A 23,906-nucleotide genomic window follows, 5' to 3' on the forward strand; every position below is an offset into this window, starting at 1 on the left:
CTGTGATAGCCATTGATGACACCCGGCCGCGATCGGCCACGCTCCCCCCGTGAGCGTGGCTGATCGGTGATGACGTACTATCCCGTCAGTGGTCATATGGGCCCATACCAACTCGACGGGATAGCATGTCTAATGTCAAAAAGGGGATAAGGAAATGATTATTTACTGCCCTCCATTCCCATATGCGTGAAATACAATGAATAATAATTTCCTTTAGTAGCGGGCACACGTGAATGCCTGGCGGCTGCGGCTAACAGCATGTCCGTTATTAACCCCTTCATGACCCAGCCTATTTTGACCTTAAAGACCTTGCCGTTTTTTGCAATTCTGACCAGTGTCCCTTCATGAGGTAATAACTCAGGAACGCTTCAATGGATCCTAGCGGTTCTGAGATTGTTTTTTCGTGACATATTGGGCTTCATGTTAGTGGTAAATTTAGGTCAATAAATTCTGTGTTTATTTGTGATAAAAACGGAAATTTGGCGAAAATTTTGAAAATTTCGCAATTTTCACATTTTGAATTTTTATTCTGTTAAACCAGAGAGATATGTGACACAAAATAGTTAATAAATAACATTTCCCACACGTCTACTTTACATCAGCACAATTTTGGAAACAAAATTTTTTTTTGCTAGGAAGTTATAAGGGTTAAAATTTGACCAGCGATTTCTCATTTTTACAACGAAATTTACAAAACCATTTTTTTTAGGGACCACCTCACATTTGAAGTCAGTTTGAGGGGTCTATATGGCTGAAAATACCCAAAAGTGACACCATTCTAAAAACTGCACCCCTCAAGGTGCACAAAACCACATTCAAGAAGTTTATTAACCCTTCAGGTGCTGCACAGCAGCAGAAGCAACATGGAAGGAAAAAATGAACATTTAACTTTTTAGTCACAAAAATGATTTTTCAGCAACAATTTTTTTATTTTCCCAATGGTAAAAGGAGAAACTGAACCACGTACGTTGTTGTCCAATTTGTCCTGAGTACGCTGATACCTCATATGTGGGGGTAAACCACTGTTTGGGCGCACGGCAGGGCTTGGAAGGGAAGGAGCGCCATTTGACTTTTTGAATGAAAAATTGGCTGCACTCTTTAGCGGACACCATGTCACATTTGGAGAGCCCCCGTGTGCCTAAAAATTGGAGCTCCCCACAAGTGACCCCATTTTGGAAACTAGACGCCCCAAGGAACTTATCTAGATGCATAGTGAGCCCTTTAAACCCCCAGGTGCTTCACAAATTGATCCGTAAAAATGAAAAAGTACTTTTTTTTCACAAAAAAATTCCTTTAGCCTCAATTTTTTCATTTTCACATGGACAACAGGATAAAATGGATCCTAAAATTTGTTTGGCAATTTCTCCTGAGTACACCGATACTTCACATGTGGGGGTAAACCACTGTTTGGGCACATGGTAAGGCTCGGAAGGGAAGGAGCGCCATTTGACTTTTTGAATGAAAAATTATCTCCATCGTTAGCGGACACCATGTCGCGTTTGGAGAGACCCTGTGTGCTTAAACATTGGAGCTCCCCCACAAGTGACCCCATTTTGGAAACTGGACCCCCCAAGGAACTTATCTAGATGCCTAGTGAGCACTTTAAACCCTCAGGTGCTTCACAAATTGATCCGTAAAAATGAAAAAGTACTTTTTTTTCACAAAAAATTTATTTTCGCCTCAATTTTTTCATTTTCACATGGGCAATAGGATAAAATGGATCCTAAAATTTGTTGAGCAATTTCTCCCGAGTACGCCGATACCTCATATGTGGGGGTAAACCACTGTTTGGGCACACGGCAGGGCTCGGAAGGGAAGGCGCGCCTTTTAACTTTTTGAATGGAAAATTAGCTCCAATTGTTAGCGGACACCATGTCGCATTTGGAGAGCCCCTGTGTGCCTATGCAATGGAGCTCCCCCACAAGTGACCCCATTTTGGAAACTAGACCCCCCAAGGAACTTATCTAGATGCATACTGAGCACTTTAACCCCTTCAAGACCCAGCCTATTTTGACCTTAAAGACCTTGCCGTTTTTTGCAATTCTGACCAGTGTCCCTTTATGAGGTAATAACTCAGGAACGCTTCAACGGATCCTAGCGGTTCTGAGATTGTTTTTTCGTGACATATTGGGCTTCATGTTAGTGGTAAATTTAGGTCAATAAATTCTGCATTTATTTGTGATAAACACGGAAATTTGGCGAAAATTTTGAAAATTTCGCAATTTTCACATTTTGAATTTTTATTCTGTTAAACCAGAGAGATATGTGACACAAAATAGTTAATAAATAACATTTCCCACATGTTTACTTTACATCAGCACAATTTTGGAAACAAAATTTTTTTTTGTTAGGAAGTTATAAGGGTTAAAATTCGACCAGCGATTTGTCATTTTTACAACGAAATTTACAAAACCATTTTTTTTAGGGACCACCTCACATTTGAAGTCAGTTTGAGGGGTCTATTTGGCTGAAAATACCCAAAAGTGACACCATTCTAAAAACTGCACCCCTCAAGGTACTCAAAACCACATTCAAGAAGTTTATTAACCCTTCAGGTGCTTCACAGCAGCAGAAGCAACATGGAAGGAAAAAATGAACATTTAACTTTTTAGTCACAAAAATTATCTTTTAGCAACAATTTTTTTATTTTCCCAATGGTAAAAGGAGAAACTGAACCACGAAAGTTGTTGTCCAATTTGTCCTGAGTACGCTGATACCTCATATGTGGGGGTAAACCACTGTTTTGGCGCACGGCAGGGCTTGGAAGGGAAGGAGCGCCATTTGACTTTTTGAATCAAAAATTGGCTCCACTCTTTAGCGGACACCATGTCACGTTTGGAGAGCCCCCGTGTGCCTAAAAATTGGAGCTCCCCCACAAGTGACCCCATTTTGGAAACTAGACGCCCCAAGGAACTTATCTAGATGCATAGTGAGCACTTTGAACCCCCAGGTGCTTCACAAATTGATCCGTAAAAATGAAAAAGTACTTTTTTTTCACAAAAAAATTCTTTTAGCCTCAATTTTTTCATTTTCACATGGGCAACAGGATAAAATGGATCCTAAAATGTGTTGGGCAATTTCTCCTGAGTACACCAATACCTCACATGTGGAGGTAAACCACTGTTTGGGCACATGGTAAGGCTCGGAAGGGAAGGAGCGCCATTTGACTTTTTGAATGAAAAATTATTTCCATCGTTAGCGGACACCATGTCGCGTTTGGATAGCTCCTGTGTGCCTAAACATTGGCGCTCCCCCACAAGTGACCCCATTTTGGAAACTAGACCCCCCAAGGAACTAATTTAGATGCCTAGTGAGCACTTTAAACCCTCAGGTGCTTCACAAATTGATCTGTAAAAATGAAAAAGTAATTTTTTTTCACAAAAAAATTCTTTTCACCTCAATTTTTTCATTTTCACATGGGCAGTAGGATAAAATGGATCATAAAATTTGTTGGGCAATTTCTCCCGAGTACGCCGATACCTCATATGTGGGGGTAAACCACTGTTTGGGCACTCGGCAGGGCTCGGAAGAGAAGGCGCGCCATTTGACTTTTTGAATGGAAAATTAGCTCCAATTGTTAGCGGACACCATGTCGCGTTTGGAGAGCCCCTGTGTGCCTAAACATTGGAGCTCCCGCACAAGTGACCCCATTTTGGAAACTAGACCCCCCAGGGAACTTATCTAGATGCATATTGAGCACTTTAAACCCCCAGGTGCTTCACAGAAGTTTATAACGCAGAGCCATGAAAATAAAAAATAATTTTTCTTTCCTCAAAAATGATTTTTTAGACCGGAATTTCCTATTTTGCCAAGGATAATAGGAGAAATTGGACCCCAAATATTGTTGTCCAGTTTGTCCTGAGTATGCTGATACCCCATATGTGGGGGTAAACCACTGTTTGGGCACATGCCGGGGCTCGGAAGTGAAGTAGTGACGTTTTGAAATGCAGACTTTGATGGAATGCTCTGTGGGCGTCACGTTGCGTTTGCAGAGCCCCTGATGTGGCTTAACAGTAGAAACCCCCCACAAGTGACCCCATTTTGGAAACTAGACCCCCAAAGGAACTTATCTAGATGTGTGGTGAGCACTTTGAACCCCCAAGTGCTTCATAGAAGTTTATAATGCAGAGCCGTGAAAATAATAAATACGTTTTCTTTCCTCAAAAATAATTATTTAGTCCAGAATTTTTTAATTTTCCCAAGGGTAACAGGAGAAATTTGACCCCAATATTTGTTGTCCAGTTTCTCCTGAGTACGGTGATACCCCATATGTGGGGGTAAACTACTGTTTGGGCACATGCCGGGGCTTGGAATTGAAGTAGTGACGTTTTGAAATGCAGACTTTGATGGAATGCTCTGCGGGCGTCACGTTGCGTTTGCAGAGCCCCTGATGTGCCTAAACAGTAGAAACCCCCCACAAGTGACCCCATTTTGGAAACTAGACCCTGAAAGGAACTTATCTAGATGTGTGGTGAGCACTTTGAACCCCCAAGTGCTTCATAGAAGTTTATAATGCAGAGCCGTGAAAATAATAAATACGTTTTCTTTCCTCAAAAATAATTATTTAGCCCAGAATTTTTTATTTTCCCAAGGGTTACAGGAGAAATTGGACCCCAAAAGTTGTTGTCCAGTTTCTCCTGAGTACGCTGATACCCCATATGTGGGGGTAAACCACTGTTTGGGCACACGTCGGGGTTCAGAAGGGAAGTAGTGACTTTTGAAATGCAGACTTTGATGGAATGGTCTGCGGGTGTCACGTTGCGTTTGCAGAGCCCCTGGTGTGCCTAAACAGTAGAAACCCCCACAAGTGACCCCATTTTAGAAATTAGACCCCCCAAGGAACTTATCTAGATATGTGGTGAGCACTTTGAACCCCCAAGTGCTTCACAGACGTTTACAACGCAGAGCCGTGAAAATAAAAAATCATTTTTCTTTCCTCAAAAATTATGTTTTAGCAAGCATTTTTTTAGATTCACAAGGGTAACAGGAGAAATTGGACCCCAGTAATTGTTGCGCAGTTTGTCCTGAGTATGCTGGTACCCCATATGTGGGGGTAAACCACTGTTTTGGCACACGTCAGGGCTCGGAAGTGAGGGAGCACCATTTGACTTTTTGAATACGACATTGGCTGGAATCAATGGTGGCGCCATGTTGCGTTTGGAGACCCCTGATGTGCCTAAACAGTGGTAACCCCTCAATTCTAACTCCAACACTAACCCCAACACACCCCTAACCCTAATCCCAACTGTAGCCATAATCCTAATCACAACCCTAACCCCAACACACCCCTAACCACAACACTAACCCCAACACACCCCTAACCCTAACCACAACCCTAATTCCAACCCTAACCCTAACCCTAAGGCTATGTGCCCACGTTGCGGATTCGTGTGAGATATTTCCGCACCATTTTTGAAAAATCTGCGGGTAAAAGGCACTGTGTTTTACCTGCGGATTTTCCGCGGATTTCCAGTGTTTTTTGTGCGGATTTCACCTGCGGATTCCTATTGAGGAACAGGTGTAAAACGCCGCGGAATCCGCACAAAGAATTGACATGCTGCGGAAAATACAACGCAGCGTTCCCGCGCGGTATTTTCCGCACCATGGGCACAGCGGATTTGGTTTTTCATATGTTTACATGGTACTGTAAACCTGATGGAACACTGCTGCGAATCCGCAGCCAAATCAGCACCGTGTGCACATAGCCTAATTCTAAAGGTATGTGCACACGCTGCGGAAAACGCTGTGGATCCGCAGCAGTTTCCCATGAGTGTACAGTTCAATGTAAACCTATGGGAAACAAAAATCGCTGTACACATGCTGCGGAAAAACTGCACGGAAACGCAGCGGTTTACATTCCGCAGCATGTCACTTCTTTGTGCGGATTCCGCAGCGGTTTTACAACTGCTCCAATAGAAAATCGCAATTGTAAAACCGCAGTGAAATGCGCAGAAAAAAACGCGGTAAATCCGCCATAAATCCGCAGCGGTTTAGCACTGCGGATTTATCAAATCCGCAGCGGAAAAATCCGCAGAGGACCAGAATACGTGTGCACATTCCTAACCCTAACCCTAACCCTAGCCCTAACCCTACCCCTACCCCTAACCCTACCCCTACCCCTAACCCTAACCCTAGCCCTACCCCTAACCCTAACCCTAACCCTATTCTAACATTAGTGGAAAAAAAAAAAATTTCTTTATTTTTTTATTGTCCCTACCTATGGGGGTGACAAAGGGGGGGGGGGGGTCATTTATTATTTTTTTTATTTTGATCACTGAGATAGATTATATCTCAGTGATCAAAATGCACTTTGGAACGAATCTGCCGGCCGGCAGATTCGGCGGGCGCACTGCGCATGCGCCCGCCATTTTGGAAGATGGCGGCGCCCGGGAGAAGACGGACGGGACCACGGCTGGATCGGTAAGTATGATAGGGTGGGGGGGGACCACGGGGGGGGGGGGGGATCGGAGCACGGGGGGGGGGAATCGGAGCGCGGGAGGGGTGGAACGGAGCGCGGGGGGCGTGGAACGGAGCACGGGGGGGCTGGAATGGAGCACGGGGGGTGGAACGGAGCACGGGGGGGGGGGTGGATCGGAGTGCAGGGGGGGTGATTGGAGCACGGGGGGGGTGATTGGAGCACGGGGGGAGCGGACACGAGCACGGGGGGGAGCGGAGCACTGGACGGAGGGGAGCCGGAGCAGTGTACCGGCCAGATCGGGGGGGTGGGGGGGCGATCGGAGGGGTGGTGTGGGGGCACACTAGTATTTCCAGCCATGGCCGATGATATTGCGGCATCGGCCATGGCTGGATTGTAATATTTCACCCGTTATAATGGGTGAAATATTACAAATCGCTCTGATTGGCAGTTTCACTTTCAACAGCCAATCAGAGCGATCGTAGCCACGAGGGGGTGAAGCCACCCCCCCTGGGCTAAACTACCACTCCCCCTGTCCCTGCAGATCGGGTGAAATGGGAGTTAACCCTTTCACCCGGTCTGCAGGGACGCGATCTTTCCATGACGCCGCATAGGCGTCATGGGTCGGATTGGCACCGACTTTCATGACGCCTACGTGGCGTCAAAGGTCGGGAAGGGGTTAAACCCCCAGGTGCTTCACAGAAGTTTATAATGCAGAGCCATGAAAATAAAAAATAATTTTTCTTTTCTCAAAAATGATTTTTTAGCCTGGAATTTCCTATTTTGCCAATGGTAATAGGAGAAATTGGACCACAAATGTTGTTGTCCAGTTTGTCCTGAGTATGCAGATACCCCATATGTGGGGGTAAACCACTGTTTGGGCGCATGGCAGGGCTCAGAAGGGAAGGCACGCCATTTGGCTTTTTAAATGGAAAATTATCTCCAATCATTAGCGGACACCATGTCGCGTTTGGAGAGCCCCTGTGTGCCTAAACATTGGAGATCCCCCACAAATTACCCCATTTTGGAAACTAGACCCCCAAAGGAACTAATCTAGATGTGTAGTGAGCACTTTGAACCCTCAAGTGCTTCACAGAAGTTTATAACGCAGAGCCATGAAAATAAAAATAAAAAATTATTTTCTCAAAAATGAATTTTAGCCCGCAATTTTTTATTTTCCCAAGGGTAACAGGAGAAATTTGACCCCAAAAGTTGTTGTCCAGTTTCTCCTGAGTACGCTGATACCCCATATGTGGGGGTAAACCACTGTTTAGGCACATGCTGGGGCTCGGAAGTGAAGTAGTGACGTTTTGAAATGCAGACTTTGATGGAATGCTCTGTGGGCGTCACGTTGCGTTTGCAGAGCCCCTGATGTGGCTAAACAGTAGAAACCCCACACAAGTGACCCCATTTTGGAAACTAGACCCCGAAAGGAACTTATCTAGATGTGAGGTGAGCACTTTGAACCCCCAAGTGCTTCACAGAAGTTCATAACACAGAGCAGTGAAAATAATAAATACGTTTTCTTTCCTCAAAAATAATTTTTTAGCCCAGAATTTTTTATTTTCCCAAGGGTTACAGGAGAAATTGGACCACAAAAGTTGTTGTCCAGTTTCTCCTGAGTACGCTGATACCCCATGTGTGGGGGTAAACCACTGTTTGGGCACACGTGGGGGCTCAGAAGGGAAGTAGTGACTTTTGAAATGCAGACTTTGATGGAATGGTCTGCGGGCGTCACATTGCGTTTGCAGAGCCCCTGGTGTGCCTAAACAGTAGAAACCCCCCACAAGTGACCCCATTTTGGAAACTAGACCCCCAAAGGAACTTATCTAGATGTGTGGTGAGCACTTTCAACCCCCAAGTGCTTTACAGAAGTTTATAACGCAGAGCCGTGAAAATAATAAATACGTTTTCTTTCCTCAAAAATAATTTTTTAGCCCAGAATTTTTTATTTTCCCAAGGGTTACAGGAGAAATTGGACCACAAAAGTTGTTGTCCAGTTTCTCCTGAGTACGCTGATACCCCATGTGTGGAGGTAACCCACTGTTTGGGCACACGTGGGGGCTCAGAAGGGAAGTAGTGACTTTTGAAATGCAGACTTTGATGGAATGGTCTGCGGGCGTCACATTGCGTTTGCAGAGCCCCTGGTGTGCCTAAACAGTAGAAACCCCCCACAAGTGACCCCATTTTGGAAACTAGACCCCCAAAGGAACTTATCTAGATGTGTGGTGAGCACTTTCAACCCCCAAGTGCTTTACAGAAGTTTATAACGCAGAGCCGTGAAAATAATAAATACGTTTTCTTTCCTCAAAAATAATTTTTTAGCCCAGAATTTTTTATTTTCCCAAGGGTTACAGGAGAAATTGGACCACAAAAGTTGTTGTCCAGTTTCTCCTGAGTACGCTGATACCCCATGTGTGGAGGTAACCCACTGTTTGGGCACACGTGGGGGCTCAGAAGGGAAGTAGTGACTTTTGAAATGCAGACTTTGATGGAATGGTCTGCGGGCGTCACGTTGCGTTTGCAGAGCCCCTGGTGTGCCTAAACAGTAGAAACCCCCCACAAGTGACCTCATTTTGGAAACTAGACCCCCCAAGGAACTTATCTAGATATGTGGTGAGCACTTTGAACCCCCAAGTGCTTCACAGACGTTTACAACGCAGAGCCGTGAAAATAAAAAATCATTTTTCTTTCCTCAAAAATGATGTTTTAGCAAGCAATTTTTTATTTTCTCAAGGGTAACAGGAGAAATTGGACCCCAGTAATTGTTGTGCAGTTTGTCCTGAGTATGCTGGTACCCCATATGTGGGGGTAAACCACTGTTTGGGCACACGTCGGGGTTCGGAAGTGAGGGAGCACCATTTGAATTTTTGAATACAAGATTGGCTGGAATCAATGGTGGCGCCATGTTGCGTTTGGAGACCCCCTGAAGTGCCTAAACAGTGGAAACCCCTCAATTCTACCTCCAACACACCCCTAACCCTTATCCCAACTGTAGCCGTAACCCTAATCACAACCCTAACCCCAACACACCCCTAACCACAACCCTAACCCCAACACACCCCTAACCCTAACCACAACCCTAATTCCAACCCAACTCTAAGGCTATGTGCCAACGTTGCGGATTCGTATGAGATTTTTCAGCATCATTTTTGAAAAATCCGCGGGTAAAAGGCACTGCGTTTTACCTGTGGATTTACCGTGGATTTCCAGTGTTTTTTGTGCGGATTTCACCTGTGGATTCCTATTGAGGAACAGGTGTAAAACGCTGCGGAATCCGCACAAAGAATTGGCATGCTGCGGAAAATACAACGCAGCGTTCCCGCGCGGTGGTTTCTGCACCATGGGCACAGCGGATTTGGTTTTCCATATGTTTACATGGTACTGTAAACCTGATGGAACACTGCTGCGGATCCGCAGCGGCCAATCCGCACCGTGTGCACATAGCCTAATTCTAAAGGTATGTGCACACGCTGCGGAAAACACTGCGGATCCGCAGCAGTTTCCCATGAGTTTACAGTTCAATGTGAACCTATGGGAACCAAAAATCGCTGTACACATGCTGCGGAAAAACTGCACGGAAACGCAGCGGTTTACATTCCACAGCATGTCACTTCTTTCTGCGGATTCCGCAGCGGTTTTACAACTGCTCCAATAGAAAATCGCAGTTGTAAAACCGCAGTGAAATGCGCAGAAAAACCGCGGTAAATCCACGATAAATCGGCAGCGGTTTAGCACTGTGGATTTTTCAAATCCGCTGCGGAAAAATCCGCATAGGACCAGAATACGTGTGCACATACCGAAACCCTAACCCTAGCCCTAACCCTACCCCTAACCCTAGCCCTAACCCTACCCCTAACCCTACCCCTAACCCTACTTCTTACCCCAACCTTAGTGAAAAAAAAAAAAATTCTTTATTTTTTTTATTGTCCCTATCTATGGGGGTGACAAAGGGGGGGGGTCATTTACTATTTTTTTATTTTGATCACTGAGATAGATTATATCTCAGTGATCAAAATTCACTCTGGAACGAATCTGCCGGCCGGCAGATTCGGCGGGCGCACTGCACATGCGCCCGCCATTTTGGAAGATGGCGGCGCCCAGGAAAGAAGACGGACGGACCTCGGGCGGCCAGGTAAGTATAAGGGGGGGGGAGATCAGGGCACGGGGGGGGGGGGGGGGGGGGCGTCGGAGCACGGGGGGGTGGATCGGATCATGGGGGGGGGTGGATCGGAACACGGGAGGGAGGATTGGAGCACGGGGAAGGATTGGAGCACGGGGTGAGGGATCGCTGTGCGGGGGGGGGTGGATCGGAGCACGGGGGGGGTCGCTGTGTGCGGGGGGGGGGGGGTCGGAGTGCGGGGGGGTTTGATTGGAGCGCGGGGGGTGTGATTGGAGCACGGGGGGAGCGGACAGGAGGACGGGGGAGCGGAGCAGAGGACGGAGGGGAGCGGACCACAGATCGGGGGGCGATCGGAGGAGTGGGGTGGGGGCACATTAGTATTTCCAGCCATGGCCGATGATATTGCAGCATCGGCCATGGCTGGATTGTAATATTTCACCAGTTTTTTAGGTGAAATATTACAAATCGCTCTGATTGGCAGTTTCACTTTCAACAGCCAATCAGAGCGATCGTAGCCACGAGGGGGTGAAGCCACCCCCCCTGGGCTAAACTACCACTCCCCCTGTCCCTGCAGATCGGGTGAAATGGGAGTTAACCCTTTCACCCGGCCTGCAGGGACGCGATCTTTCCATGACGCATATGCTGCGTCATGGGTCGGAATGGCACCGACTTTCATGACGCAGCGTATGCGTCAAAGGTCGGGAAGGGGTTAAAGGACAATGAATACTCACTGCTCTCCACGCACATAGTCCCAGCGTGGAGTCCCATCTCCTGCAGGTGTGAAGAAATGTACCGTATTTTCCGGCGGATAAGACGACTTTTTAACCCCTAAAAATTGTCCCAAAAGTCGGGGGTCGTCTTATACGCCGGGTACGGGTGCACGGAGTGATCCTGGATGGTTCCCAGGGTCTGAAGGAGAGGAGACTCCTTCAGGCCCTGGGATCCACATTCATTTAAAAAATAAAGAATAAAAAATATGGATATACTCACCCCTCCGACGGACCCTGGCTGTCACTGCTGCAAGCGTCTGTCTCAGTTTCTTAGAATGCTGTGACTGAAGGACCTTCGATGACGTCGCGGTCAGGTGAGCGGTCGCGTGACCGCGACGTCATCGTAGGTCCTTCACTCACTGCATTCTTAGGAACAGAGGCAGACGCTTGCAGCGCTGAGAGGCAGGGTTCGGCGTTGGGGTGAGTATAGCCATATTTTTTTATTTTTATTCTTTATTTTTTACATTTATATGGATCCCAGGGCCCGAAGGAGAGTCTCCTCTCCTCCAGACCCTGGGAACCACACGCCGTATAAGATGATTGGGCGTATAAGATGGCCTCCGTCTTATACGGCGGGTATAATCCAAATTCCATATTTTATATGGAAAAGTTGGGGGTCGTCTTATACGCCCAGTCGTCTTATACACCAGAAAATACGGTATATTAAAGCTACTAAGCACGCACAGCTGAGAGATGTATCATGGCATATCCTGTTTGAAGTTAGCCGGTTTATAGTGAAACTCTGCTGTTATTGTACAGAAATTCACACTTGGCCTCACTGCACATTTAATGCTGTCGATCATAAAAGTGAAGTTTGGCCAGAAAGACTGGACCTGGTCTTGTAGGGACCATATGAGCTCTTTCAGCAGCACAGAAGGGAGAGAAGGGAGATTCATCCGATAAGATATCAGGGTTCTAGGAAGCCAACAGTATCATTACCCTCCGCTTTCTCTTACAGACCCATCATATTTTTCTTCAAGTGATTTTCTAACTTGTCAGCACATTCTACGCACGCTGTCATTCGGCTTTGTAGTTTACAGATCTGGGCAGGTAACAGTCAGAGTCTTCTAGTCCCAGGGGTGGATCCTCCAGGTTGTAAGTTCTATAGAAAAGGGCTTTCAATGCCCAAAGCTATTTAAACAGTTTTGGGTGGAGGAGAATGTTGTGGTCTAGAGGAAAAATGTTGATCACACGATTGTGATACGGCCGGACTACACCACCGATAAAGCAGCCACAGCCGGTGACTGAGAAGAATCTGTGACTTCTCTGCATTTAGTGGTTTCTACTCACCTGGGTAGTCATATGTAGGAATCTCCTCTTTACACCGCTCATCACCCCTCAAATATGTCTCTGTAGTATTAATATGGGTCAGATCTTCACCCTGAAACAAATATTGTAAAAGTCACAGACAGATGGAGAAGTCACATCTATGATCAGCTCTAATCCTGCCATCTCCACCGTTCTCATGACACCAGTATGAAACATGTAATACTGGTGGATAAAACAAGACTGAGCACAAGACCTTCACAGCCGTCTACACATCATAGGGGAGATCTCATGACACCTTCTCTCTATCTACCTGATGATCCTGAGGAACATTGGGATCTTCCTGTTTACAGTCCTGTGGAAGAAGAGGACGGGGACATCTCTCTGGTGTTGTCCTCTTACTGGATAGATCTGAAGGAAACACATACAGGGACTGAATTCATTCTTTACATACAGATAATTATAGGCCGTGTGTATTTAGTCCTGTCTATTACCTGGTGATGTGAGGGGCTGGGGAACCTCCATCATGACATCCTTGTACAGATCTTTGTGTCCTTCTAAATACTCCCACTCCTCCATGGAGAAATAGACGGCGACATCCTGACACCTTATAGGAACCTGACACATACAATGATACCATCATCCCCCGATCCCATCACAGCATCTATAATATAATGCTAGCAGCGTCACTGTACGAAGCCTTTATAGAATGCACAAGCACGACGCGCAGTCTGGACCCCACAGAATGATGCATCCGGCAGTAGCGTGGCTACTGGGGGCAAAGGGGGCCATCGCCCTGGGCCCGGTGCTCAGAGGGGGCCCACCCAGAGCTACGCTACTGTAACTGTATTGGCCTGCACAGCACGCTAATAGTTACATTCTGAGGCAGAGCAGGGAGAATCGATTTCCCTGCTCAGCCACCCGGTCGCTGTGGGCCCCCCGCCTGTCATTGCAGGGTCAGCTGAATCGGCATCTAGCTGATACAGCTGACTGCATTGATGAGGAAAGGAGCACTACGCTCCTTCTCTCTTCATTCCCCTGTCAGCGTCTGACAATGACAAGGGGGCGTGATTACATCACTGCCCGACGCCCGCGGTCCGGAGGTGAGAGGGAGCAGCGCAGGAACCAGGAAGACGAGAGGTGAGTATTTATTGTTTTTCTTTATGGGGGCTGCCTTATATTACTGGGTTTATCTGTTGGGGGGTGCTGCCTTATACTACAGAGTCTGCTTGTGGGGGGTGCTGCCTTATAATACAGAGTCTGCCTGTGAGGGGTGCTGCCTTATAATACAGAGTCTGCCTGTGAGGGGTGCTGCCTTATACTACAGAGTCTGCCTGTGTGGGGGTGCTGCCTTATACTACAGAGTCTGCTTGTGGGGGGTGCTGCCTTATACTACAGAGTCTGCCTGTGGGGGGTGCTGCCTTATACTACAGAGTCTGCCTGTGAGGGGTGCTGCCTTATACTACAGAGTCTGCCTGTGAGGGGTGCTGCCTTATACTACAGAGTCTGCCTGTGTGGGGGTGCTGCCTTGTATTACGGTGTCTGTCTTATACTACAGAGTCTGCTTGTGGAGGTTTGTTGCCTTATACTGCAGAGTGGATTGCTGCTGAGGAGAAAGAGAAAAAAAAAATCTTTAAATCTTCAGCTTAGTGAGTGTGAACGAGCTGAGTGTGATCGGAGCGTAAGTGTGAACGGCGGTAAGGCTACGTTCACATTAGCGTTTTGCGTGTTTGCGTCGGGCGCCGCAGCGGCGACGCATGCGTCATGCGCCCCTATATTTAACCCCTTCATGACCCAGCCTATTTTTTTTTTTTTTATTTAAATAGATTTTTATTAACAATATAAAAAAAAGAGAACAACAGAATGCCATTTACATTGCATTATATCAGATACACATTTTCTTACTTTAATAAACCCCAACCTTACCCCAACTACCCCCCTCCCCCATAAGACAGCTCAGTCTCAATCTCCACCCCACCGAGGCATTATCTGCCTTTTGTAATTTATCCTCTTCCAGGTCTTAGGAAACACGACGCCTATACTCCTCAATCCAAATCAAGCCAAGGAGACCATATTTTATTAAAGAGTTCTATTTTCCCCCTTTTACTGTACACCCCCTTTTCCAATTTTAGACCATGTTGAACATATTGGAGAAATTCCCTTCTCACAGGTGGTTCCGCGTTTATCCAGTTTCGTGCTATTACTTTCCTGGCCATGTAGAGTAGCCTAGCGATTGCAATCTTCCAAGTATTGTCAACTCCAATTTCTTCCACATATCCCAGCACACATACTATCGGGTCTCTAACAACTCTGCACTTATATGCTGCTTCAACCCGGCTCAAAACCACCACCCAAAAGGCAGCCAGTCTCGGACACGTCCACATCATGTGATATATTCCTGCCTTCTCACTCGCACACCTCGGACACTCAGAATTGGCACGCAATCCCGCTTTGTATAGCACTTCCGGAGATTTATATACCCTATGCAGAATGTATAGCTGCGAGAGCCTATATGGTTCACTCAAGGATAGTCGCGGAACCCACTCCATCACCGATTCCCAGGTTTCATTTTCCATCGGCCCCACTTCTCTCTCCCACTTAGCTCTCGCCTTTATAGGGAAATCTAGCAGAAATGTGTGCATAAGGTCCTTATACAGAGTGGAAATAACTCCCCTTGTAGTACCCTCACCACACACATACTCCAACACTATATCATCTTGAACCCTGATATCAGCCTTCTTATTCTGAGCTCTAAAGGCATGTCTCATCTGCGCATACTGATATTCCCCTGTGGATCGCAAACCAAATTCTTCCTGCAATTGGGAAAAGGACTTCAGCTCCTGCTGCTGGATTATCTGGTGAACAAAGCAAATTCCCTTATTCTGCCATTCCATCAATCCTCCCAGGGCCTCAAAATCCTTTAAGTTGTGGTTAGACCATATCGGTGTGAATTTAGTCAACCCTGTAACCCCACGAATCTGCCTTAGTCTATTCCATAATTTACGAATCAGGAACAGGGTTGGGTATATTTTCCCCAGCGCGCCCAATGAGCCATCCTCCAAACACCTGGCCATCGGTCGTCGGTCCGTCACCTCTTCCAATAGCTGTTGTACTGCGCTGGATGACGCCCCTCGCGCCCAGCCCTTCAAATGCTGGCTCTGGGCCGCAAGGAAGTATATTTCCGGGTTGGGCAAAGCCAAACCACCATCTTCCTTGGGTCGTTGAAGCGTCTCCAAGCTAATACGTGGATATTGTCTACCCCATATCAAACTTCTAAAGAGGGCATTAATCTGCCTGAACTTCCCCCGAGGGATCCAAATTGGTGCGTTATGCATAACATAAAGAATTTTAGGCATAAGGACCATTTTAATAAGGTTTACCCTACCGACGACCGATAGATGTAGCTTATTCCAGGCGTCTACCTTTGCCTTGAGTACCCCCATAACAGGAGTCAAATTTCTTTGCAGAAACTCCGCCACCGGCACCGAGATCCATATTCCAAGATATTTAAATTGGGAAACCACCTTCAGCCTCTCATCCCCAACATCCTCACTCACATTCTCTCCTACGTCATCCACTCTAAAAAGAACCGTCTTATCCCAATTAATTGTTAGTCCCGACACAGTACCAAATCTCTCAACAATTTCAACGGCCCCTCTTAGTGAATTGTCTGGATCCTCCAGGAACAGCAAAACATCATCCGCATATAACGCTATTTTTTCCTCTACTTTGCCATACCTAAACCCAGGGACCCCATCCGACTGCCGAATCTTAGCAGCAAGAGGTTCTACAGCCAACGCGAACAGGAGGGGTGACAGCGGGCATCCCTGCCTAGTACCCCTAGCCAGCCCTATAGGACGAGATAGCTCCCCATTTACTCTAATTCTAGCGGATGGTAATGAGTACAACAGCTGTATCCAGGCCACAAACTGCGGGCCAAACCCCATACATTCCAACACCTGCCAGAGGTACCCCCATTCGACGCTGTCAAACGCCTTGTGTGCATCTAGCGATACAATCACTCTTCGACCACAGTTATCAGACTCTACCTGCAAATTTACATATAACCTCCGCAAATTGATCGCCGTTGATCTATCCGGCATAAAGCCAGATTGGTCCGAATGCACCAGACTCGCAATAACACTAGAGAGGCGGAGAGCCAACACCTTGGCCAGAAGCTTGACATCAATTGTTAGTAAAGAAATTGGGCGGTACGACTCCGGTTTCCCCAAGTCCTTATCCTCCTTTGGAATGACCACTATTATGGCCTCTCTCATAGAGGCTGGCAAGCGCCCACAAGACCTAGCTTCCTCCAATACCATTTTTAATCTAGGAATCAACACTTCTGCCAACCCTTTATAGATCTCAGCGGGTAACCCATCGACCCCAGGCGCCTTCCCATTGGCCATAGACATCAATGCCCGACTCAATTCCTCCTCAGTGATAGGGGCCTCAAGGCTCTCCCTATCTGCCTCACTCAGTCTCGGCAAATCCAGACCTTCCAAGAAAGTCAGTGCATCCTCGACCGATTCACCAACCCGAGAGGAATACAAATCTGCATAGAAGTCCGCAAAGGCTCTCAAAATTTCAGGTGTTTCCGTTATTTTACCTCCACTAGCAGATTCCAAAGAGTGTATATATGAAGAACCTCTCTGAGCAGCAGCCACTACCGACAGCATATGTCCCACTGTTTCTCCCTCCTGATAGAACAATACCCTTTGGAAATCTCGTTTCCTCTCAGCTTTGCCTAGCAGAATTTTTTCCAAATGATTTTGTGCGTTTTTCATTCTTCTCTCTGCCTCAGGGGTTCCCAGTGTGGCCATCCCATCCTCTGCTTCCTTCAACTCCTCAACTGCCGCTTTTTCTACCTCTCTCGTCCTCCGCTTACACCTACTAATGTCCCTAAACAGTAGTCCCCTCAGGTACGCCTTCATTGCATCCCAAATTGTAAGAGCGTCGGCGCTTCCATCATTTAAGAGAAAGAATTCCGCCACCTCCCGTCCTATACTTTCCAACTCAATACTCTGTAACCAATTAGGATGAATCTTCCATTCTCTCCCACTTAGCGAGCGAGCCCCCTCCAATCTAACCTCTACTTCAATTGGACTATGGTCCGACAAGGCCCTTGGCAGATATCTCACCTCCCCAACCAGTGTGTCCAAAATCCTGTTACCCAGAGCCATATCAATTCTAGAGAGTGTGGCATGTGCCGGTGAATAACATGAGTACCCTCTCTCCCCCACATGTCTAACCCTCCACAGATCAATCAAACCTATCTCCTGTATATAGGTGCCAAATGTTGTTATGTGTCCCTCCGACCTATTCTGAGTATTTTTATTTTTATCCCAATATTCATCACAGATGTTATTTAGATCTCCGATAATTATTAACGGTGTCGGTCCCCATTTTTCCACTCGCTCCATTACTTCTCTAATCTTCCTGCTAGAGTAGGGAGGCGGAATATACATCGCGGCAACACACAGCATCACTCCATACAGTATACACCGTAATAGTACATACTGTCCCTCCACGTCCACATATACCTTCACCTCCTCATACTGAACTCCCGCTGGAACCAAGATTGAGACTCCTCTTGCATACGTGGAGAAGGTAGAATGATATCCCCTCTGGATCCATCGTCTATTCAAAACATCCACTTTTTCCCTTACCAAATGCGTCTCCAGCAAGCATATCATTGAGGCCCTTTGGTCTCTTGCATATTGCAAACACGCAGCACGTCTAGATTTCTCCCCTAGGCCTCTCACATTCCAGCACAAAATCTTAAAACGGGTCCCCATCACTTGGCTCATCTTCACTATAAGTATCATCAATTTTGAGCTCAGGCTGTCTAACTACCCTCCCCCCTCCCAACTCCCCCTCCCACCCTTCCCCCCTCACATCTAACCATTCCACCTCTTTCCAAGAGTGGGGCATCATCGCCCATAGCGAACACTCCGTTTGGCATTACCATCCCAACCCTCCTCCCACCACTGTACATAACAGGATTTCAGACATTTTGAAAAATAACGTTCTCAAAACATTTTAACTTAGAATTATTTGCACACGCAAGAAGCCTGCATACACTTAAAATATGTCGCAAACCCTTCCTCCCCCTTTCCCAGCAACCATTACATCATCCCTTTAACTTTAACTGGATATAATCCAGCTCCCTTCTTCCCCCCCCCATACCCCTTGGCTTGTCAATCACATGACTCTTTTCCAACTGACAGATAAGTAAACAACTTCAGACTCTTCCCACAGTTTCAGTCTCCTTTTCCTTTAAGCTTTTTAGCATTAATATCGATCCACTGGGTAGCGTCCTCCGGCTTCTGGAAAAAATGAATTTTATCAAACGCCACCACCCTCAGTCTTGCTGGGAACATCATGGAATACTGCACACCCAATTCCCTCAGCCGTCTCTTGATACCCGTGAACATCATCCGTTGTTTCTGCACCAGAGTAGAATAGTCTGGGTATATAGCAATCTTTTGACCTTCAACTGTCAGATCCGTCATGTCTCTGGCCTTCCTCAGGATAATGTCTCTGTCTCTATAGTTTAGAATTTTGGCGAGCATGGTACGGGGATTCGCTCCAGGGACAGGTGGTTTCGGCGGGACCCTATGCGCTCTTTCTACCGCGAACACTTTTGTTAGCGCCATATCTCCAAATGTCTCTAACAGCCATTTTTCAATATATTCCGTTGGATTCCTCCCTTCAGCTTTTTCAGGGATGCCCACTATGCGAATATTATTTCTTCTGGACCTGTTCTCAAGGTCCTCATTTTTCGCAGCCAATTCAGCAATTGCTTGAGTGAACTTTTTCTCTGCTTTTTGCAGCTGCACTATATGATCTTCTGCAGTGCTCACTCTCTCCTCTACCTCCCCCACACGTTTGTCAATCTTCTGCATGGCTGCGTTTATCTGGGCTGTGTCCCCCTTAACCTCCTGTATCTGTATGGTCAGAGATTGTTTACATGAAGAGACTAGCGCAAAAACGTCTCTTAGGGTAGGCTCAGCTTCTGGCGCCATTTCCTCGGGTCCCCCTTCTGCCACCGCCATTTTACTCTCCTTTCTCCCCTGTTGTACCTCATGTTCTCCTGCTGGGCTCTCCTCCTCCTCCTCCTCTTCGGTATCAGCTCCGGCTCCCTCCTCTGCGGCCTCCGCTCTCGCAAACTGCTGGAGCTTTGCCGCTACCTCCATACGCTTTCTGCATGCGGCGTTCTCCTTGTCTGCCTTTTCCCTCAAGTCGGCGCCATCTTGGATTGCGCCTGCATCCCCGGCTCCCGCGTCCTTCTGCCGTCTCCTGGTCATGTTCGTCGGTTCCAGCGCTACCGAACAGCACCGCCGGCCTCTCCAAGTCTCCCCGCAGCCAGTAAGCCCCCGCAGGGACCAAACAGCAGCGGCTCTGCAGGATTTTACAATATACAGCGGCGGGAGCTCACAGCCGCACGTCCGCTCACATGGACTCTCAGGCCACGCCCCTCGACCCAGCCTATTTTGACCTTAAAGACCTTGCCGTTTTTTGCAATTCTGACCAGTGTCCCTTTATGAGGTAATAACTCAGGAACGCTTCAACGGATCCTAGCGGTTCTGAGATTGTTTTTTCGTGACATATTGGGCTTCATGTTAGTGGTAAATTTAGGTCAATAAATTCTGCGTTTATTTGTGATAAAAACGGAAATTTGGCGAAAATTTAGAAAATTTCGCAATTTTCACATTTTGAATTTTTATTCTGTTAAACCAGAGAGTTATGCGACACAAAATAGTTAATAAATAACATTTCCCACATGTATACTTTACATCAGCACAATTTTGGAAACAAAATTTTTTTTTGCTAGGAAGTTATAAGGGTTAAAATTTGACCAGCGATTTCTCATTTTCACAACGAAATTTACAAAACCATTTTTTTTAGGGACCACCTCACATTTGAAGTCAGTTTGAGGGGTCTATATGGCTGAAAATACCCAAAAGTGACACCATTCTAAAAAATGCACCCCTCAAGGTACTCAAAACCACATTCAAGAAGTTTATTAACCCTTCAGGTACTTCACAGCAGCAGAAGCAACAGGGAAGGAAAAAATGAACATTTAACTTTTTAGTCACAAAAATTATCTTTTAGCAACAATTTTTTTTATTTTCTCAATGGTAAAAAGAGAAACTGAACCACAAAAGTTGTTGTCCAATTTGTCCTGAGTACACGGATACATCATATGTTGGGGTAAACCACTGTTTGGGCGCACGGCAGGGCTTGGAAGGGAAGGGGCGCCATTTGACTTTTTGAATGAAAAATTGGCTCCACTCTTTAGCGGACACCATGTCACGTTTGTAGAGCCCCCGTGTGCCTAAAAATTGGAGCTCCCCCACAAGTGACCCCATTTTGGAAACTAGACGCCCCAAGGAACTTATCTAGATGCATAGTGAGCACTTTGAACCCCCAGATGCTTCACAAATTGATCCGTAAAAATGAAAAAGTACTTTTTTTTCACAAAAAAATTCTTTTCGCCTCAATTTTTTCATTTTCACATGGGCAATAGGATAAAATGGATCATAAAATTTGTTGGGCAATTTCTCCCGAGTACGCCGATACCTCATATGTGGGGGTAAACCACTGTTTGGGCACACGGCAGGGCTCGGAAGGGAAGGCGCGCCATTTGACTTTTTGAATGGAAAATTAGCTCCAATTGTTAGAGGACACCATGTCGCGTTTGGAGAGCCCCTGTGTGCCTAAACATTGGAGCTCCCCCACAAGTGACCCCATTTTGGAAACTAGACCCCCAAAGGAACTAATCTAGATGTGTGGTGAGGACTTTGAACCCCCAAGTGCTTCACAGAAGTTTATAACGCAGAGCCATGAAAAAAAAAAAAATTATTTTCTCAAAAATGATCTTTTAGCCTGCAATTTTTTATTTTCCCAAGGGTAACAGGAGAAATTTGACCCCAAAAGTTGTTGTCCAGTTTCTCCTGAGTGCGCCGATACCCCATATGTGGGGGTAAACCACTGTTTGGGCACATGCCGGGGCTCGGAAGTGAAGTAGTGATGTTTTGAAATGCAGACTTTGATGGAATGCTCTGTGGGCGTCACGTTGCGTTTGCAGAGCACCTGATGTGGCTAAACAGTAGAAACCCCCCACAAGTGACCCCATTTTGGAAACTAGACCCCGAAAGGAACTTATCTAGATGTGTGGTGAGGACGTTGAACCCCCAAGTGCTTCACAAAAGTTTATAACGCAGAGCCATGAAAATAAAAAATAAAAATTATTTTCTCAAAAATGATGTTTTAGCAAGCAATTTTTTATTTTCACAAGGGTAACAGGAGAAATTGGACCCCAGTAATTGTTGCGCAGTTTATCCGGAGTATGCTGGTACCCCATATGTGGGGGTAAACCACTGTTTGGGCACACGTCGGGGCTCGGAATTGAGGGAGCACCATTTGACTTTTTGAATACAAGATTGGCTGGAATCAATGGTGGCGCCATGTTGCGTTTGGAGACCCCTGATGTGCCTAAACAGTGGAAACCCCTCAATTCTACCTCCAACACTAACCCCCCCACACCCCTAACCCTAATCCCAACTGTAGCCATAACCCTAATCACAACCCTAACCACAACCCTAATTCCAACCCTAACCCTAAGGCTATGTGCCCACGTTGCGGATTCGTGTGAGATTTTTCAGCATCATTTTTGAAAAATCCGCGGGTAAAAGGCACTGCGTTTTACCTGCGGATTTCTAGTGTTTTTTGTGCGGATTTCATCTGCGGATTCCGCACGGTATTTTCCGCACCATGGGCACAGCGGATTTGGTTTTCCATAGGTTTACTTGGTACTGTAAACCTGATGGAACACTGCTGCGATTCCGCAGCGGCCAATCCGCTGCGGATCCGCAGCCAAATCCGCACCGTGTGCACATAGCCTAATTCTAAAGGTATGTGCACACGCTGCGGAAAACGCTGCGGATCCGCAGCAGTTCCCCATGAGTTTACAGTTCAATGTAAACCTATGGGAAACAAAAATCGCTGTACACATGCTGCAGAAAAACTGCATGGAAACGCAGCGATTTACATTCCGCAGCATGTCTTTTCTTTCTGCGGATTCCGCAGCGGTTTTACAACTGCTCCAATAGAAAACCGCAGTTGTAAAACCGCAGTGAAATGCGCAGAAAAAACATGGTAAATCCGCCATAAATCCGCAGCGGTTTAGCACTGCGGATTTATCAAATCCGCAGCGGAAAAATCCGCAGAGGACCAGAATACGTGTGCACATACCAAAGCCCTAACCCTAGCTCTAACACTAACCCTAGCCCTAACCCTAGCCCTAACCCTAGCTCTAACCCTAACCCTACCCCTAACCCTATTCTAACATTAGTGGAAAAAAAAAAATTCTTTATTTTTTTATTGTCCCTACCTATGGGGGTGACAAAGGGGGGGGGGGGAGGTCATTTATCATTTTTTTATTTTGATCACTAGGATAGATAATATCGTGGTGCAGGGGGTGGTGACTGGAGCACGGGGGGGGGGGGGGGAGCGGACAAGAGCACGGGGGAGAGCGGAGCACAGGACGGAGGGGAGCGGGGCAGTGTACCGGACAGATCGAAGGGCTGGGGGGGCGATCGGTGGGGTGGGGGCACATTAGTATTTCCAGCCATGGCCGATGATATTGCAGCATCGGCCATGGCTGGATTGTAATATTTCACCCGTTATAATAGGTGAAATATTACAAATCGCTCTGATTGGCAGTTTCACTTTCAACAGCCAATCAGAGCGATCGTAGCCACGGGGTGGGGGTGAAGCCACCCCCCCTGGGCTAAACTACCACTCCCCCTGTCCCTGCAGATCGGGTGAAATGGGAGTTAACCCTTTCACCCGATCTGCAGGGACGCGATCTTTCCATGACGCCACATAGGCGTCATGGGTCGGATTGGCACCGACTTTCATGACGCCTACGTGGCGTCATGGGTCGGGAAGGGGTTAACATGGGGGACGCATGGACATGCTTTGTGCTGCGTTGTGCGACGCATGCGTCTTTTTTGCCGCAAGCGTCGGGCGCAGAAAACGCAACAAGTTGCATTTTTCTTGCGTCCAAATTTCGGCAAAAAAGGACGCATGCGTCGCAAAACGCAGCGTTTTTGCATGCGTTTTTATTTGCGTTGTGCGTTGCGTCGCCGACACAGCGGCGCACAACGCAAATGTGAACGTAGCCTAAGTGTGACTAGTGATTCAGTGAAGAGGTATTTGGAAAACCGTTAACAAATACCTGTGTGAATTAGTGTGAGTTGCTGAATTGGGATTAGCTATATTCACAAGGGGTTAATTTAGGGTGGGAGCAGCTTATAATCAA

General features: G+C 46.8%; 1 protein-coding gene across 1 annotated transcript in view; it reads right to left on the reverse strand.

The window, feature by feature from the left end:
* Positions 1 to 23,906, reverse strand: part of LOC138663150 (oocyte zinc finger protein XlCOF6-like) — a 69,483-nt gene that overhangs the window by 18,370 nt on the left and 27,207 nt on the right. Inside the window, exons 4-6 of the mRNA XM_069749295.1 lie at positions 13,069 to 13,192; positions 12,888 to 12,985; positions 12,599 to 12,689 (exon numbers count right to left, since the gene is read on the reverse strand). Of these exons, the coding sequence (XP_069605396.1) occupies positions 12,599 to 12,689; positions 12,888 to 12,985; positions 13,069 to 13,192 (313 nt within the window). The remainder of the gene's footprint in view (positions 1 to 12,598; positions 12,690 to 12,887; positions 12,986 to 13,068; positions 13,193 to 23,906) is intronic.

This window comes from Ranitomeya imitator, chromosome 2 (assembly GCF_032444005.1).
Source record: "Ranitomeya imitator isolate aRanImi1 chromosome 2, aRanImi1.pri, whole genome shotgun sequence".
In the NCBI taxonomy this organism is placed as follows: Eukaryota; Metazoa; Chordata; class Amphibia; order Anura; family Dendrobatidae; genus Ranitomeya; species Ranitomeya imitator.